We start from the raw sequence: 17491 nt of genomic DNA on the forward strand, positions 1-17491 counted from the left end.
ATATGTCTGTATTCTTCAGGACAAAGAGGAGCTGAGAATAGAATCACAGTTTAATCAAGTTCAGTTCGCTTATATGGAAAAAATATAATGCAAAAGTGTGATGGAGTTTTGTGTTGTTAGCAATGAGAAAATGGCAAGAAATGCAAGATTTCTGCTTCCATGCGTTCACAGTTTTGAGTTTGGTGGTTTTGTACAGTCTTAAAGGACACCGTGGAAAGACTAGTCATTGAGGCTTCTGAATGCTGTTGGTATTCACACCTTAAACTATCAATATCCTGGCAGTGTTCCTAAGGTTATATAGGAATCTGATTTTTAAAAAACATTTCCTTTTCAAGAGGCAACCTGTTCTTTTTGAAAACTGTATAGCTTTTTCCACCTGAGCATGAATGGTTTGCATCCACTCAGGTTTAGTGGAATCCAAGTAAATCTGGGCGATGGAGTTATGAAAATATATTTAGGCAATGAATTTTTAAACAAAGCTATAAAACTGAAGAGAGGTTGCTGCAAGTTAATGATTTACTTCTAGTAAATACGATAGTAAAATTATTTTTCAGGTATCATTGAGAAAATTATCTTAGGTCACAATAGCAGGAGAGAGAAATTGTGGAGATTGTTCATAAATGTTGCTGAAATGATGGAAAATTGTACTGTGCTGAGAAATGTAATGTGGGTTGATTCTGTCAGGTTCTATTAGTTGAGAGAATGGATGAGCTGTTAATGAATTTCAAATGGGAACTGAGGGACTCTGAAGTCTCCAGGTGGTAGGCTTCCTTGTACAGCAAAAAAGTCAGTGTTTCCTTATGGCTTGTTAGCCAAAAAGTGAGGAATTTATGAGAAAAATTTGCCAGTTAGCGTGCAATTTCAGAGTGGGCTTACAAAGTCGGTAACATATATCTAAAGTGAAAATAATAGCAACATAGAATTCATAAATGTTCAAAATTAGAATACCAGCAATAATCAGTTTGGAAGGATGCCAGTTAGCATGCTGCATACACAGTTCAGTGGGAACAGGGACTCTAAATATCACTAAAAATTCCTTAGAGTAATAATGCCTAGGAAACAATATCTTTTTTAATGTGTTCCGGAAGCAAGAAAAACAACTGATTTAGGCTGAATAAATGGAAGTAGTCTTATTTCTTTTAGCTTTACTGCAAATGCATTTGAACTTATTTTAAACACTTTTTTTGGAAGAGTTTTTTTGTTTATTGATTAAAAACTGTGAAAGCATGTCACCCCGAGGGAGCTTGTTTCATGCATGATATATCAGGCCATAACTCTGTGGAAAATAACAGATGAAGTATCCTCAGGAAGTTACTTGAGGAATAACCGCTTTAGAATTAGATACCTGCCTTCAGAATTGATAGATTTGCTGAGATCTTTTAAGATTAGTGATTTTCAGGAGGAAGATTGTGAATGATGAGAGTTTAGTGGCCTTCTATACCAGGTTAGAAAGGGTTTTCAAAGTATAAGGAGGCAACATAAAGAAAAATACCATGGTGATTGCGTTGCAGATAAAAACAGAATATGGAGGTTCTTTTTGTTGTTAGGTTAGTGGCAATGATGTGGGAAAATGAGGTAGGTCAGTAATGGGAAACAGGGAGAAGTTCAGCTGAACAGAACGCTTCAGGAAACAGCACTGGCAGGGGCATGGAGTTTCGTCTCTGATTTAGAGGTTGCAAGGGCAGCATGAGTAGCAATGATCGCAGAGTTGTACTCATAACATTTCATCACAAATAAACCCAGGAGCAGCCAAGCTTAAGGAAGTAGGTTGGAACTCATTAGTGTCGTGTGTATGTGTCTACTCAAGGAAGCAGATAAAAAAAATCCTGTTGAAACAGTGTATGTGTTAACATCCAAGCACCGGACTGAATCATGGTGATTTTGGAAAATACTGCTGTGGCATTCTTCTTATTTATTTTTTGCTAAATGTCAAACCTAGTTCTCTTATTTGCTGTATAGGTGACTTTGTGTAGTTTATCTGTAATACTAAATGGGAAATAATTTGGAAAGTTGGGACAAAAATACTGTCTTTTATTCCATTTGCATTTGTTCATTGGCTTTAGGAACAGAAAATCGTGTCTTTTCATGCCTCTGTTTCCTTTCTTTTAATGAGCAGATGTTGTGGGAGAGTGGAATATAAACAAATTATGAAGAGACCTGGAGGGGAAATACTGATGGTTTGTGCTGATGTGGTCTTGTTTTTATTTTTAGACGGAAGCAGGAGAAATGAGTAGAAATACTGAACTAAAGAAGCTGCAGATCTTTGGAGCTGGACCCAAGATGATGGGACTGGCATTGGGAGCAAAGGATAAAGAGGGTAATTAAATCTTGAGCTCATCGCTGTTAAATCTTTCTGAATGTCTCTAGAGACAACATTAAGAAGTAAGCAAATCATTATAACTGGAAAAAGAAAGCCAAGTATTCTAGGGTTTCATTCATGAGAAAGATTTACAGGGTGCTTCATGTAACTTGGCATAGTTTCAGCTCTTTAGGTATTATATAGTAACAATAACAATTAAGCAGCTGTTGCATGAACTGAGTGACTGGAAGGGAAAACAGGATTTGACAATACTGAAACTGATCCTACCAGCTAAGTGCACAGATTATGAGTGTAATTCACTCTGTTTCGTGAGGCAGTTGGGATCACCTGTGAGGATAAGCACAATATATATTCCTAATCCCTGTTGATTTTAAATTGGCCAGGTATAACAAGGCATTTTTGCTTTCTTTGGACTGTCAGGTAGTTTCTGATGTGAAAGGCAGGGTACCAGGCTGGATATCTGTGGTGTTTTTGCAAGTTAAGTCTATCTTGATGTGATATTAATAACATTTAACTTTATTTTACTTCAAGATGAAGTGACACGAAGACGCAAGGGAACCAGATCAGAAGCATTTGGAATGCAGATGAGGCAACGCAAAGGAACTCTTTCTGTCAACTTTGTAAGTTTGATTCCTTTGCTGTGATTTCTGATAATAAGAAATTCATTGATTTACTAAGATTTTTTTTTTTCTAAAACACCCCCCAACATTCCCCCCCGCCCCAATAGATGAATGGATGGACACTGCAGCAGATGATACTGTTATGGGAAGAATGAACAGTATTTTGAAAAATAAGCTATGCTCTAGGTTTCTGTTTTAATCTTTCAGACAGGAAGGATGTTGCAACTTGAAGGTACTTGCTGATAATGGGTTTGAGGGCTTGCTTTGCCACACACTTCTTGCATGCCTTCAGTAGCTCACTTTCTATTTGAGCTCCCCTTTGTAGAACAATTATAATACTACTTCTCTTCCTTAAAAGAGATTTTGAGGTGCTCCAGTGCTTCAGGACTTTGTTTTTTAGCAATTCCAGCTTTCATGTCTTTTCTGTTTTGAGTTTAAACTAGTCATTATACAAGTCCATGCAAGAGAAACCCCTAAGGGGAAAAATGAAATGTTCAGCGCTCTGATGTCTGACCATGGAAAAGCAGTGTATAGTTGTTCTTGATGTCTTTCGTAGCACACGACTTTTTAATTTTAAATGTCATAATTTAGCATGTGTACGCAACCGTGAATGAAGATGCATACTTTTAATGCCTTAAGAATTAGACTCTTCACTAATAATTCAGCTGTTCTTTTTTTCTTAGCCTGAGAACACTTACAAGAGCTTATTTTAAATTTCAACCATAGAAGACCAAGGCAACTGAAAGTCTCTAGTAATCATATTTTTATATGTGGAAATGCCTCCTAGGGGAAAAAAATGTGGGAGGAGTTGGATATTTAAAAAACAGATCATTGTGCCATTGCAGCTAAGTCAGAATTTGTGTGACTTGACTTTTTTTTAATTGTGCTACTACTTCTGAGTATATGGTGTTCCTAGGCTCTGTAGGTGTTGTGACCATTTAAAGTATGCTTTAATTTTAAAACATTTTGTCTAGTCTCTGTTTCTTTATAGAAAACTATATTTGTTTACTCTTTCTATTTACTCCTATTTATAAGAGAAAATGAAAATACTGTAGCAACAGAACTGCTCTTTTGGAACTGTATTGCTGTAACTGTAATCTTGTGAAATTCTGTGACTGGGTATTATTTGGTTCCACACTTTTTTTATATTTGGATGAGAGATCTTCAAGGAAAGCAGTCTTTGAAGTGCACAGGTGATACATTAGCCTTATATAACTTTTGTCTGAAAAATACTGTGGTGCAGTTTTGTTTATACTTCTCCCTCATTCATTTATCTTTTTGTGAAATGCTAACTGTGAAATTTATCTGTGTGAAATGCTGACTGTGAAATAAAATACACCTTTTTCTTTTTATCCCCTCCCGCCTTGATACATATAGTTACATATCATCTTAGTCTTACTCTGTTTTGTTACATGACTAGGAGGCTTAGTTGTGGTTACTGCGTAATCACAGATCTGCTTGTTGTGAATATCTATTTCAGTGCAGTCTTTGTATTTGACAAATCATCACTTGGGCTAACATAAAGATTGCATTTGTTAATATGAATTTGGAGAAAAGAAGGTATTATCAGTGATAGGTAACTAGTGAGTATCATACAATAGCCTCCTCTTATGATCGCCACTTTAATGCATTTTTAGTTTTGGGAAGAGAACCTGGAAATGTCTGCTAAGGTACCCTCCCTCCCTTCTATATACTTGCAACAAAAGCAACTAGTTTGGTGTTTTAGACAGACATGATATTCCATGAGGGTGAGTGCATGGATTTTTTTTTCTAAAAAGGGAAAATGATATGTCTCTTAATAGAACTGCATTATTTTTTAAAATTGTTTCTTAAGAAACCTGAGCAATCTTCTTAAGAAGTATATTATTGCATAGCTAGGAAGTTGCATACTTAACTAGGCTGGTGTAACTAAGATGGGGTTGACACAACTGTGTGAACCTAGTCAGCTGAAAAGCACATGTTTTAATGACATCTTGATGAAAATAATAGACCCCCAAAAAACAACCCCACCGCTTCTGGTGTCACTTCGAGCTGCGTGAAGGAAATATGCATAGCCTGAGTTGCCCAGTGAGTGACAAGAGTAGTAGCAGAATTTGGAGCAAGTGTTATTCATGAAGTTCATGTTGTTAGTAAAAATTTATACATAAGATAATTTTTTAGCTGTGATAAAGTAATACATGGTTTCTTCATTTAGATTATATTACAGATCTTCAGTACTATATTAAATGTTTATATTAAATTAAAAGTCCTTTGGACAATACAGGAAGCAACAGCAAACAAAATTTGAAACCTGTTGATATGGTTTTCTCTTTGGTCCCTGAGAATATCTCCCAGTCATTGTTCTTGTTGAGAGATTATCTTGGACAGACACCTGCGAAAATTGTTTGCTATTGTATTGGGATTAATACTTCTCTCTTATCATTTGGAGTTTTTATCCTTTCTTTTGGAGAAAATGAGAAAGAAGTTGGTACCTTTTACATGCGGTTTCCTTCCCTTCCCCTTGGATTTTTAGATTGAAATCTGTAGGTTTGTGGATTTTGTTATCTCTTCTTTTCCATTGCAAAGATAATCACTGTACTATGGCAAGTGATGGCATGTATGTTTCTGAAATAGTTTTTGGAGATTTTCCTCAGCCATGTGCTCTTTGTAGGGATTTAGTTTGAATTGTTTTCCATGATAGAGGTTGAAAGAGAGGGGGAGCATGAAGTTCTAAAAACTGTAACCTACTCTTTTGCCTTAGAATAACGTAAATGAGATGCTACTTTGAGTTATATAGAAAACAATTGTCCAACTGAACTGGATAGTTATTTTGCAGCACCCAAAGTCCCCCTGCCCTCCATGTATTACTGCTTTGGTAAATTGAAGCATAATTGTTCATTATCCATGTTCCTCAAACCAGAGGAGACTGCGTTGATGTTCATAGATCGGACTTTAGAATTACATCCTTTGTTCCTTAGTTTAAGGAAGGCAAGTTCTGGATGAGGTAACTTTTTGTAACTTCTTTTTTTTCTTTCTATTCTTTCTTTTTTCTCCACAGGTTGATCTGTATGTTTGCTTATTCTGTGGCAGAGGAAATAACGAGGACAAACTGCTACTGTGTGATGGATGTGATGACAGCTATCACACTTTTTGCTTGATTCCTCCTTTACCTGATGTACCCAAGGGTGACTGGAGGTGTCCGAAGTGCGTAGCTGAGGTACAGTTCAAGAACTACTCAAGCTTTGTATGTATACTTGTGTTCCTGGAAAGATCAGAAGAGCAGTTCAGCTCAATGCCATTCCATCCAAGTAGAAGCCGTAGTTTTGTTTGGAATATTGTCAAGATGAGCTGTGAATCTTCAGCTGTTCTTGATTGATGAACTGTAAGGAGAGAGAAATGTTCCTTCTAGAGCTTGGGCATAACCTTTGTTTATTATACGGCCATGTGACAGCTAAAACTTAGGCCTTTGTATGCTAAGAGCTGAAACTCAATTTAATAAGCTGGTAGTGGGAAATTAGGGTGAGAAGTAGGGTTGTGATAGGTATTTCAGCATAACGATGAGGCATTTTGTAAACTGTGAAGTAATCGAAGTATGCTATTTGGGCATAACAGGGAGCTTTGATTATTGGGAAGTCATTATGGCATTATTCAGACTAGCTAGTAGCAGAAGGTGAAAGAACTAATTTAAAAATCTGTAGCTATTTTAGATTTGGGAAGCTAGTTGAATTTCATTGTTCAAAAAAGAAGAGCTACCAAGTTCCAAGAGAAGACTGATAAACAGCCTAGACATCATTTGGTTGGCTTGGTATTTGTCTTAAGAAAACAAATTTCGCAAGCTCAGGAAATTGGTAGATGTAGGTTTCAGAGCAAAAAAGCTTACTGTTTCTAAATGTGTTATTTTGTGACTGGCTTTAGCTTTTTAGACCGTGTTTTTTCCAAAAGGGGCAGTTGCACACACACGTGTATATGCCCATTTCCCCCCACATCCCCCACACCCTTCCCAGCTGTGGGCTTCTGCTGTTTTCTTTATGGTGGTGTATGAATACTTGTGCAGCCACATAATGAGGTGGATCAGCTTGCTGCTCTCTAACCCTTCACCAAGAGAGAGAAGGTTGTCAGATGAACTCAGGCAAATACTGTTGTGAGAGAGGTGGAAATTCATAGTTACAGGCAAGGGAAAAGATGCAACTAACCCTTTGGGTTGCTGCTCACAGAGTGGATTAAGCTGCTTGGTTATTGTTCCCTTAAGAGAGAGCAATAAAGGAGTATTAGCAAACTACAGCAATCCAATGTGGAGTTAATTTAGAGAATATAGTAGTAAATATAGTGACTGCAGTGGTGTAAGAATGTGGAAACTCACAAGAAATTTCATTACTACTACTGCTAGTAAAAACAGGGATACGTCGTTCCCAAGGAAAGAATATGCATGTAGGGACAAAATCAGGAAAGTTAAGGTGCCAGATAAGTTGTTACTAGCAAATGATACAAAAGTACTTGAAAAATTCTGCAAATACATTGAAAGTAAGAGGAAGAAGGGAAAAAAACATAGCTATATTATGTAATGGAGAGTAAACAAATAACAGCAGAAAGATGTTTGAAATACTCAGTAGTGCTTTTTGCCTCCGTTTTTACTTTAAATGTTAATTGTGCACAGATGCTTAATGTAATGTTAACAGCAGGGTGCTGGAACAGAAGCTAGGAAGAATAGGGTAAGGGCTCTTTATATGTATTCAGGTCAACATTGTTTGACAGTGTTTACAGATGTTGTAGATTCTCTGTTGCAGGCTCCATTTAAGAACGACTTTGATAAATTTTGGGCGTAGTCTAAGGATAGTTCCTCTTGAAGAAAAAGAAACTACTGATCTCTGGAATTCCTTTCCAGTCCTGTTTCTTTATGACTGAACAGCTGACTATCAGATAGTTCTATCTCATGTTTGTGTTCAAATATGTCTTGCATATATAAACATCGTGTCAGATACAAAGAGGGTGAAAAGGACACTGTAGAAATGGGTGGGCAGAGTAGCTGAAATATGAACTAGTATTTTTTGTACTCTTGGGATGAATGGGGATAGACCAGTGGAAGACTTGGAGGTTTTCTGTTAGATGGACCATGTCTGTTGTTAGCTATGTTGCATTGTTTTAATTTCCTTCTTCCTCTTTCCTTCTGTATACTTCCACAGTGCCAAATCCGTTGATGATTTGCTGACTTGATAAGACTGAAGCACTTGCAGGGTTTGTTCCTGTGCAGTTGTTCTGCAGGTGCTTGAATCCAGCGTGTCTAAGAAATGTTTTATGGCTGTCTAAGCATCTTGTGCACGGTCTTACTCTGTGACTGGCAGCAGTAGATGATGAAACTTAGTTTTGCACAGGAAAGCAGAAGTGTGTAGCATTGGGGTTTACCATGTTAGATAAGCTTCTGTACAATTAATTCTGTTCTGTTTCCGTTGTGGTAGGACTTCCTCAGCTGAGAAAAGCACTCAAAACTGATAGCTTATTGTGTTTGGTAAGGACTCAGATGGACACTAGGTTTTTTTGCTAAAAATGTGACTGTGTCATAATCTGCTGCCGCGAACAATATTTTTATGTTCCGTCTCCTAGGAATGCAACAAACCCCGCGAGGCCTTTGGATTTGAACAAGCTGTCAGGGAATATACTCTCCAGAGCTTTGGTGAAATGGCTGATAACTTCAAGTCTGATTATTTCAACATGCCGGTCCATGTGAGTTTCAACTTTTTGTTGTGATTCCTTGTAGGGAAAAAGAGAAGAGGTTTCAGCTGATCCTGGATTTTTCCTGAGGCATCTTAGCTTTATTTAAAGAGGCACCATAAGCTTCAAACATGTAAACAAATGATTTAGCTTTCTGGCATCTGGTCTCATTTCAACTTCATTTCACCATTTTCCTGTGATGGATAGATAGCTTTATTGCTTGTTAGGGTATACCTTATTGGCTGTACTCTAGTTAAGTTCTTGCCCTTTTTGATTAATTGAACCAATTAATCTTGTTCTTGTTTGGCAAAGGGGTCTTTCTCCTGCCCTTCCTATGGCTTTTGTCTTGGTTTAGTTTGTTCAGAGGATGTTTTCCTCCCTGTTACAGTCTTTTCTTGTAGACAAGTCGATAGACTGAGTCTGTCTGATAATCGTGGGTTTTTTGTTCTGCATCTCAGCAGCATTTTTAAAACTAGCATTTCTGCTTTGGCGCACTTCCATGATTCCACTGTCCTGTAGACTGCATGCAGCACCAAGCTCTTTCTCCTCTCAGGGTTCTTCGGTAATTTATGAGCATTCTTGCTAAAGCTTCTACTTTTTAAGGACTCCAATTTATGATACAACTTTGGGACACTGAGCAAAGCAAGGAACAAAGCTTATTTTACAAATAAGCTTCATAAATAAATGCATATAAGTAAGAGTTGTAATGAGCTATATGAAGACTACACTCTTGAACACATTTCTTTATCTGAGTTTCCTTATTGTTACTCAGAAGTTCTGGTCATTGTTCTCTGAAATAGTTTGGAATTTGCATGCTGTTCATTCTGTTTGCTGCCTGGCTTCTGCTGGCTGTCTCCTTCTCCCCTTCTTTTTAGCTGTACTTCTGGTAACCCCATCTTCTTTCTTCATTCCATCCCTTGTGATGTGGCATCCTATTTCTGTTACATTGCAGCCACTACTAAGGAATACAGACCAAACTATATGACTTTAAAGAGATAGAGGGGAGAGAGGGAGTGGCCTTGGTGTTTGAAAATTCATGGAGGATTAGTAATGATTTATTGCTTGAATGATAACTTTTATGTTGGGTCTTATCTGCACATACCCTAACAGCTTTTCTGCTTTCAGATGGTTCCCACTGAGCTTGTAGAAAAAGAATTCTGGCGATTGGTAAGCAGCATAGAAGAAGACGTCATTGTGGAATATGGGGCTGATATCTCATCCAAGGACTTTGGAAGTGGCTTCCCAGTGAAGGACGGCCGACGAAAGCTGATGCCAGAGGAGGAGGTGAGGAACAGGATATGCAAACTGATGCCGTTCTTTTCTCTGCATAAGATTTTACATTAAGAATTTAGGTCAGAAATCAGCGTGGATTTTTTCCATGAAGAAATTGCCTAAGGCTTTTGCATGCACTTAACATTCCTTTTGAGCAGGGCATTAATCTGATATTTTAGGTTCTTTTACAGATGTAGTTGCTGATAGCTAAGCTGCTTTTCATGGTTTAAGTCACACCTGTTTTGTATCACTTAATCTTAGCAGGCAAAGATGTGCAAGTTGTTACAGTATGTCCGAGTATGAGGAGACTGCTAAGATTTTTTTTTCTTTCTTGTTTCGAACCTTTTCATTATAGAGTTAGCTACAGAAACATGATTCTGACCTCCCTAGGAGGTTCAGAATAGGTAAAACAAACTCACTGGATTTAGCTTGTTTCTCTGACTGTGCATACTGTAAGAATGAAAAGATGTAGATACAGCATCCTACTATAGAAAATTTTATAAAGAACATCTGGTAAGTGTATTATCTCTTTTCCCTCAGACCTTACTGTAGCATATCAATTTTCTGGCTGCTTATATGTTTAAATTCAGACAAAATGAGAGTAAAGGTGTGATTTCGTGATTACACAGCCCCAAATCAATTTATACTGCTCACTGGAAGAGGTAATCCTGCTCACTGTTGTCTTCCACCCGTACCTGCACCTTCATACCTGTACCTTTGTTGGCTATGCAGTGATTGTGTAGCTGCTTAGTGAGTCAGAACTGCTTGTTGATCTATTTATATGAAAGTAGTAATTTAAAAAAATATTTTTCTAGCCAGATCACTTAAGTCATCTGACTCACTGCATTGTCTTTATAGTGTCAGAGCAAAGGAAACAGCAGGAACGTGTGGCTGAGCTGAGGGTGTGACCAGTCCTTTCAGCAACTATGGGATATGCCTAAGATGACTGTGAATCTGTGCTAACAGCTTTTTTTAAGGTGGAAAGTAGACTAATGTTAAAGCACAGTAGTGAGCTTTTAAGGCAGTCTGTTTGGATTCTCATTTTTTGTACAAATTGTGTGTATTTAAAAGTAAAGGTGGGATTGCTTAACTGGTGATGCTGTCTTCTCAGAAATGAGTGTGTAGGAATTTCTTCTCTTGAGAAAACTTTCTAAATTTCTAAATTAATTCTTCTATATTTCTAAAGCAATATATAAAGAAGATCAAGATAAACTGCAGTGCAGTAAAGCAGATCTTAAAAAAGCTGAAATAATAACATAAGATTCACTGCGATGTTTACAATCTTAAGTTACCCTATTTTATTGAAGACTTCTATCTTTTGTCCTTCTACTAGTGTTGCTGGTATTTTGTTCCACCAGAAAAGCATGAAACCTATAAACTTGGGGGGGGGAAATCAAAGCCTAAGTATATAAGCCTTGATCCAAAGACGATGGGGTATGTATGTTGAAATACTAGGATTGGCCTTAAATCTTAGTCTGATTAATTGCTGACTAAGGTATTTTAAGGAATGATTTCCTAGTTTTTGTGCTTCATTGTTGCAGAATATTACCCGCTGTCTACTATAGAAATGGATAGGCTGATCTCTTCCTTTGTACTTTCTTTTTCTGAAGTTGGTGTCCTTATGTTCTTCTGATTTGTTCAGAATTTTCTCCTTTTTTTGGCAGGATTATGCACTCTCTGGTTGGAACTTGAATAACATGCCAATTCTAGAACAATCAGTCCTTGCTCACATCAATGCAGATATCTCTGGCATGAAGGTGCCTTGGCTGTACGTAGGGATGTGCTTCTCCTCGTTTTGCTGGCATATTGAAGATCACTGGAGCTATTCCATCAACTACCTGCATTGGTATGGGCTCTCCTTTGTGCATCTACCTTACACTGCCCTTTTAGTAAATTTAGTACATTTAGTTTGCCATTAGTAAATTTGTAGTTCTACTTGAAAATGCCTACGCATGCTGATGACATTTTTAACCAAAAAGCTAAATGTGATGAGCGGTCCATATTCTTAGCTGAGGCTATTAAAAGCGAATACAGATACTGTTTTAAGCACTTTAGTGTTTTTCATTAACCGATTAGATATTCTTGTGTTGCCAAAAATCCAGTGTCACTGTAAAGTCATGCTTTACAGGCTGACATCTTTTCTAAGAAAGCTTTTGGTTTTGAACTGAGTTACAATTCACTGGTTCACTGCTTTATGGTTTAAAGTTGGTATGCCCCTATGCTGGAAATGGAGGCTGCTGCCTAGTGGCTTACACGGGTATCAGAGCTGACAGTTCAGAGGCAGATCTATGTATACACAGAAATACTCCTAGTCAAGAGAAGAGAAATTTGAAAGTAATTCTGATTTACAGAACAATCCTAGAAGTGTTCTGGTGTTCAGCTTTTGTGTTTGAAAAGGGGAATCGTGACAGATAAACTGTTTACATTGCAGTCTTCCCACTTCATCAGGTTCAGTCACAGTGGATGGAGCAGGGGGGAAGGAGGGGGAAGCTGTGGGAAGCGCCGTTTTAGAATAGAAAGTTTGCTGTACATCTGGTAAGGATGAGTTGATAGCCTTTAGACTGTGATTGCACATTTCTGGAGAAGCATGTTTGCTAGTAAGATCTGATCCACAGGCTCAGGAGGGGAATTAATTTTGTCTCAAGTTCAGTTATTGTCCTCAGCATGCTATTAACTAGATCAGTATGTGAGGGTTTTGTGTCAGCTGGTGAATTCCAGCAGCCCAGATGCAGAGTAGTAGTTATTTACTGGGGTTTACTAGCTGTGTCCTACCAGCAGGTGTCACTGGAGCCTGTAGGAACCACAGAAAATGCTGCACTGTGCCTCGTCTCAGTTTTGGAGTGGTTGGTGACAACATTATTAATACAGTTAAATAGTGCTATGTAAACGGTTTCAGATATTTCAGCAGACTACTGCTTGTACTTCTTAATAAAATAAAATTAAAACATAAACCTCAGCACTATAGATACTAGATCATTACAGTTTATTTTGGCTAAGACAGGGCTGGAAGGACTGGAATAATATGTTCTCAAGTAACTTTCTGTTTAGTTTTGGTCTTGTTAATCTTTTTCTTCCCTCATACTTAACTAACTCATTAGGCATTTTTTGTCTTAAGAGTCCAATGGACCACTATTTTTCAGTAATTGGTTATATATATTAGAAGGATTGCTTATATGTCGTTGCACTGTCTGGTGTTTTATTCTTTCCACTTCTGCTTAGCTGGTATACTGTTCTTTTGGTTTCAGGAATACAACTACTCCAAGCCTAATTGAGTGGAGCAGTACCATGATCTCTTTTCTCTTAAACATTAGCTGTGGCGGCCAAGGTTTTGTTTGTTAAACTTACTTTCTTCTTCCTAAAGGAAAATAATTTTATCCCTTCAGAGCATGGTAAATGACAATTATCTTCCAAGTTAGGCTTGTCATGGCAAATCTGCTGTCAGGTATGTTGAGAATTGTAGTGTAATTGATTTTTCAGATTAGAATGATAGCATCCTGAAGAAGACGGTTGTTGATTAAAGACATTTTTGTGTCTATATGCAAAGTATTTGGCTTGTGTGGACAGTGGTGCTAGAGTTAAGGGGTACTTTGCAGTTGGGTGGCACTGTTACTTTCCTTTAATGTGTTTATTACTGTGGTTGTGTTTTGTTAGGGGAGAACCGAAGACATGGTATGGCGTGCCCTCTCATGCGGCGGAGCAGCTAGAAGATGTGATGAAGGAATTGGCTCCTGAGCTATTTGAATCCCAGCCTGATCTCCTGCATCAGCTGGTCACTATTATGAACCCCAATGTGCTGATGGAACACGGTGTACCAGTGAGTAGCACATGAGCATTTTTTACATAAGTACTCCTATGTGCTCTCTTTTTTTCATTCTGTGCCAGATTTGTGTAACAATGGTTTGGCATAACTCTGAAGAATTTTTATGGTGGACATTTACATATTCAATTCATTAGTTATGGGGTGTTTTTTAAAGCTGTTTTCTAGAATCTTCCCTAGACTCACCATGAAATTTAAATTATCTTATATCAGAAGTGAGTGTGCCAAGTTTCTTACATAAAATATCTTATAGAACAAGTGTACATTGTGTGTTACATTTAATTTTTAATTAAAAAAAACCCACCCTGCCATAGCAGCAAGTTTGTCTGTGAAATGCTTTTAATATCTTTTGACAGTAAAATACTCGTCTTACGTTTGGTAGAAATCTCAGCATTACAAAATGCTTTTTTAACCAAACATAATTGACTGCAGACCTTTAAGCAGCAGTCAGTATCATTTGCTTTTGTCTTGGGATAAATTGCTTCCCTGGCAAATACCCCAACAAAGCAAACCATGAACTGTTTCCAGAAGCTTTTGCACTTTGTGGTGTGATGGATTAAATGATGATCGAGAAACATCCCTTTTGTGATTCATAAAGAGACTTTTCAACTGTTAGCTTATATATTCAGCTCTTTTGAGTGAGGCTGTAAATTGAGGATTCACTTTAAGAAGACAGAACCAATCCTTACCACTTTTGGGATAGCTACGTTGGCTGTGGTGTTCTATAGGTAAAGAAAGTGGTGTTCAAACGTCTTGTAATTATGTGTCTTAAACTCCGTTGCAAATTTAATTTTTTTCTTTTTTTTTTCCTTTATCTTCACTTGTATTAGGTATATAGGACCAATCAGTGTGCTGGCGAGTTTGTTGTGACTTTTCCTCGTGCCTATCACTCTGGATTTAACCAGGGATATAACTTCGCTGAAGCTGTGAACTTCTGCACTGCTGACTGGGTCTGTTCTTTTGTATATGTTTGCTATGTCTCTGCTAGGTGACCTTTGCAAGGAGTGTGTTAGTAACTTAATTATCTGAAGAATAATCTTTTAAGTTACATAGTATGTTTTATGTTTATAGTTCCTCATACAACAGTTAGACTGATGTGAGTTTCCATTACACAAAATAATTTTGATGAGTGCGTAATTTTAAGCAGCTTCAAACTGAAACTTTGGCATGTGGTCTTTCTTTTTAAGTATTGATCTAACCAAAAAGTGACATCTCACACTGCCTTTAGCTAGTATTTCTGTGATGCCTCTTTCTGAATTTGATACAGATTAATGTACTGTCTTGAACAGCTGTCATTTGAATGTTGGAGGTAGGCATATAACAGTCTTTTGTTCTCCTTTTGTGCCAGTTCATTGCACCTTTTAATCATATTAGTGCTTGTTCTAATAGCCAGGCCACACCAGAGCATAGCTTATGTGGATTCTTCAGTAAGTTGTCAAAAGTGTGTCCTATCACTATCCACGATTTACAGGTGGAAGTTATGATCTCATCTGTAGTTTATCTGTCTCTGACTTCTTCTTTGTTACGTTCAAATAGGAATTTTAGTCCTTAATCAGGGAATTTCGTTTATCAGAAAAATTGTCTGCAGGATTGACAATGTGTCAGTGTTCTTTTTTTCTCCTGTGCTCATGTAATCTGTGTATAGCCTCTGTGAAAAACTTCTAAACTCACGCCAACCGTGTGAAATTTCCTTTGCTTATGCAAAATGTAACCAGAAATATGTGTAGCAAATTAATCTAGTGTTTTATATTTTTTGCTTTAAAAGACACAAAATGAGTGAGATCAATTTTGGTTAACCCTAGGCATCTTGTGTTAAATGTCTATGTCCAAGCATAATAATATCCAGGGGGCAATACATTCACCTTAGCATAGACCAGATGACTTCTTTTTGGTGCCAGTTTCTTTCCACTGGAAGTAAAAAGAGCTTAGGACAACTCTTAAACTTGTGTCTGAAAGTTAGGCACATAAGGTTATGGCAGGTGCCTCCCCAACATGGGTATCCTCTTTGTCCTCATCTGTGACATGATTTAGGGTTATTATAATTGGCTCTGTCCCATACGATACAACTCCTTAGTCTCAGTCTTTTCCCAGGTTTTGTCAAAGGAAGGAAAGTGGGAGCTAAGAGATCATCTTAAAATGTCTTTTCACAGAATGATAGATGTTGTTTTTTTGTAGCTTCCCATTGGACGTCAGTGTGTGAGTCATTACCGAAGGCTAGGACGTCATTGTGTTTTCTCCCATGAAGAGCTGATCTTCAAGATGGCTGCAGATCCAGAGTGCTTGGATGTTGGGCTGGCTGCCATGGTCTGCAAGGAGATGACTCTAATGATAGAGGAAGAGACACGGTTAAGGGAGTCTGTTGTACAGATGGTGAGTAATAAAAGACAACTCTTACTTTGCTTGCAAAAGAACTTTTGCTTCCCCCTCCCCCTGCCTGGATTAGAGTTTTTTAGCAAGTGTCTGAATTTTTTTGTTAGGGAGTGTTGATGTCTGAAGAAGAGGTGTTTGAACTGGTTCCAGATGATGAACGTCAGTGCACAGCTTGCAGAACCACGTGCTTCTTGTCAGCTCTTACATGTTCCTGTAATCCTGAGCGTCTGGTATGCTTATACCATCCGTCTGATTTATGTCCATGTCCCATGCAGAAGAAGTGTCTAAGGTACACAGGATTTTTTTTTCCCCCCACTTTTCTTCCATATCCAATAGTTTGCCGGAGACCAATGACCAAATACAACATTTGGCCACCCTTCTCTCTTCGTTTATTTAAGGAGTATTTTTATCCTCTTTGCCTGTTTCTTGGTTCCAAGGCAGCAGGTATTATACATGTTCTGTCTTTCTAGCCTTGTAGCTGGAAAAACTCAATATAAGCAATATCCTGGCTTTTGTATGGGCATTAACACTCTTTCTGTATTGTCCTTCCATATCTCCAGGTACCGGTACCCACTAGAAGACCTTCCTTCTTTGCTGTACGGAGTGAAAGTTAGAGCACAGTCTTATGACACTTGGGTCAGTAGAGTTACAGAGGCTCTGTCTGCCAATCTCAGCCACAAGAAAGGTCAGACTTCTATCATTCATAGTAGGATGGCCTGAAACTCCTACATTTGTTCTGTGTTCTTATTTAATGAGAGAAACGCTGTGTATTGTTTAGTGGAAAAAAGAAATGAGCTAATCTGAGAGTGTAATGCAACTCATCATTGTGCATTTCAAATTGAACTAGCCTGTTGGAACCTTGATTGAACGCCTTCGTGCAGTCTAAAATCTCTTGTTTTTGCATACAAATTTTTTATGTACTGTTGTTACAGATGTGATCGAGCTGAGAGTAATGTTGGAAGATGCTGAAGACAGGAAATATCCAGAGAATGATCTTTTCCGCAGGCTCAGAGATGCTGTGAAAGAAGCAGAGACCTGTGCTTCAGTAGCACAGCTGCTTCTGAGCAAAAAGCAAAAACACAGGTAGGACAGGCATTTTTTTTCAACAGTTTCCATCTGTGTGTTCTGTTACTTGATTGGACCTGGAAATATAAGAACCCTGAGGTCTCACAGCCTACTAACTTCTTTCAGTGTTTCCTGTCCTTAGTGCTGTGACTTGTTGAGAGGTAGGGGAGGCAGATGTGGTGACACAAAGGGCCAAAAAAGTAGACTTGGTTGGAATGTGTTAAACATACTGTTTTCAGCTGACTTATGTACTGAAATGTGAAATCCTTTGGAGAAGTTGTGTGTTTGATTGCTGATCAGGTATTTCTCTGAATGTGTGGGAGAGTTGTAGGGAAAGACAAC

The 17491-nt window shown here is 37.9% G+C and overlaps 1 protein-coding gene across 2 annotated transcripts in view; it reads left to right on the forward strand.

Annotated features, from left to right (window-relative positions):
• KDM5A (lysine demethylase 5A) overlaps positions 1-17491 on the forward strand; it is a 51720-nt gene that overhangs the window by 9551 nt on the left and 24678 nt on the right. For both annotated transcript variants that reach the window (XM_050907903.1, XM_050907990.1), the window contains exons 6-17: positions 2212-2317; positions 2852-2940; positions 5978-6136; positions 8518-8637; positions 9751-9909; positions 11562-11743; positions 13549-13711; positions 14545-14664; positions 15890-16084; positions 16192-16373; positions 16645-16769; positions 17017-17167. In XM_050907903.1, coding sequence (XP_050763860.1) covers positions 2212-2317; positions 2852-2940; positions 5978-6136; positions 8518-8637; positions 9751-9909; positions 11562-11743; positions 13549-13711; positions 14545-14664; positions 15890-16084; positions 16192-16373; positions 16645-16769; positions 17017-17167 — 1751 coding nt within the window. The remainder of the gene's footprint in view (positions 1-2211; positions 2318-2851; positions 2941-5977; positions 6137-8517; positions 8638-9750; positions 9910-11561; positions 11744-13548; positions 13712-14544; positions 14665-15889; positions 16085-16191; positions 16374-16644; positions 16770-17016; positions 17168-17491) is intronic.

Source organism: Gymnogyps californianus, chromosome 1 (assembly GCF_018139145.2).
Source record: "Gymnogyps californianus isolate 813 chromosome 1, ASM1813914v2, whole genome shotgun sequence".
In the NCBI taxonomy this organism is placed as follows: domain Eukaryota; kingdom Metazoa; phylum Chordata; class Aves; order Accipitriformes; family Cathartidae; genus Gymnogyps; species Gymnogyps californianus.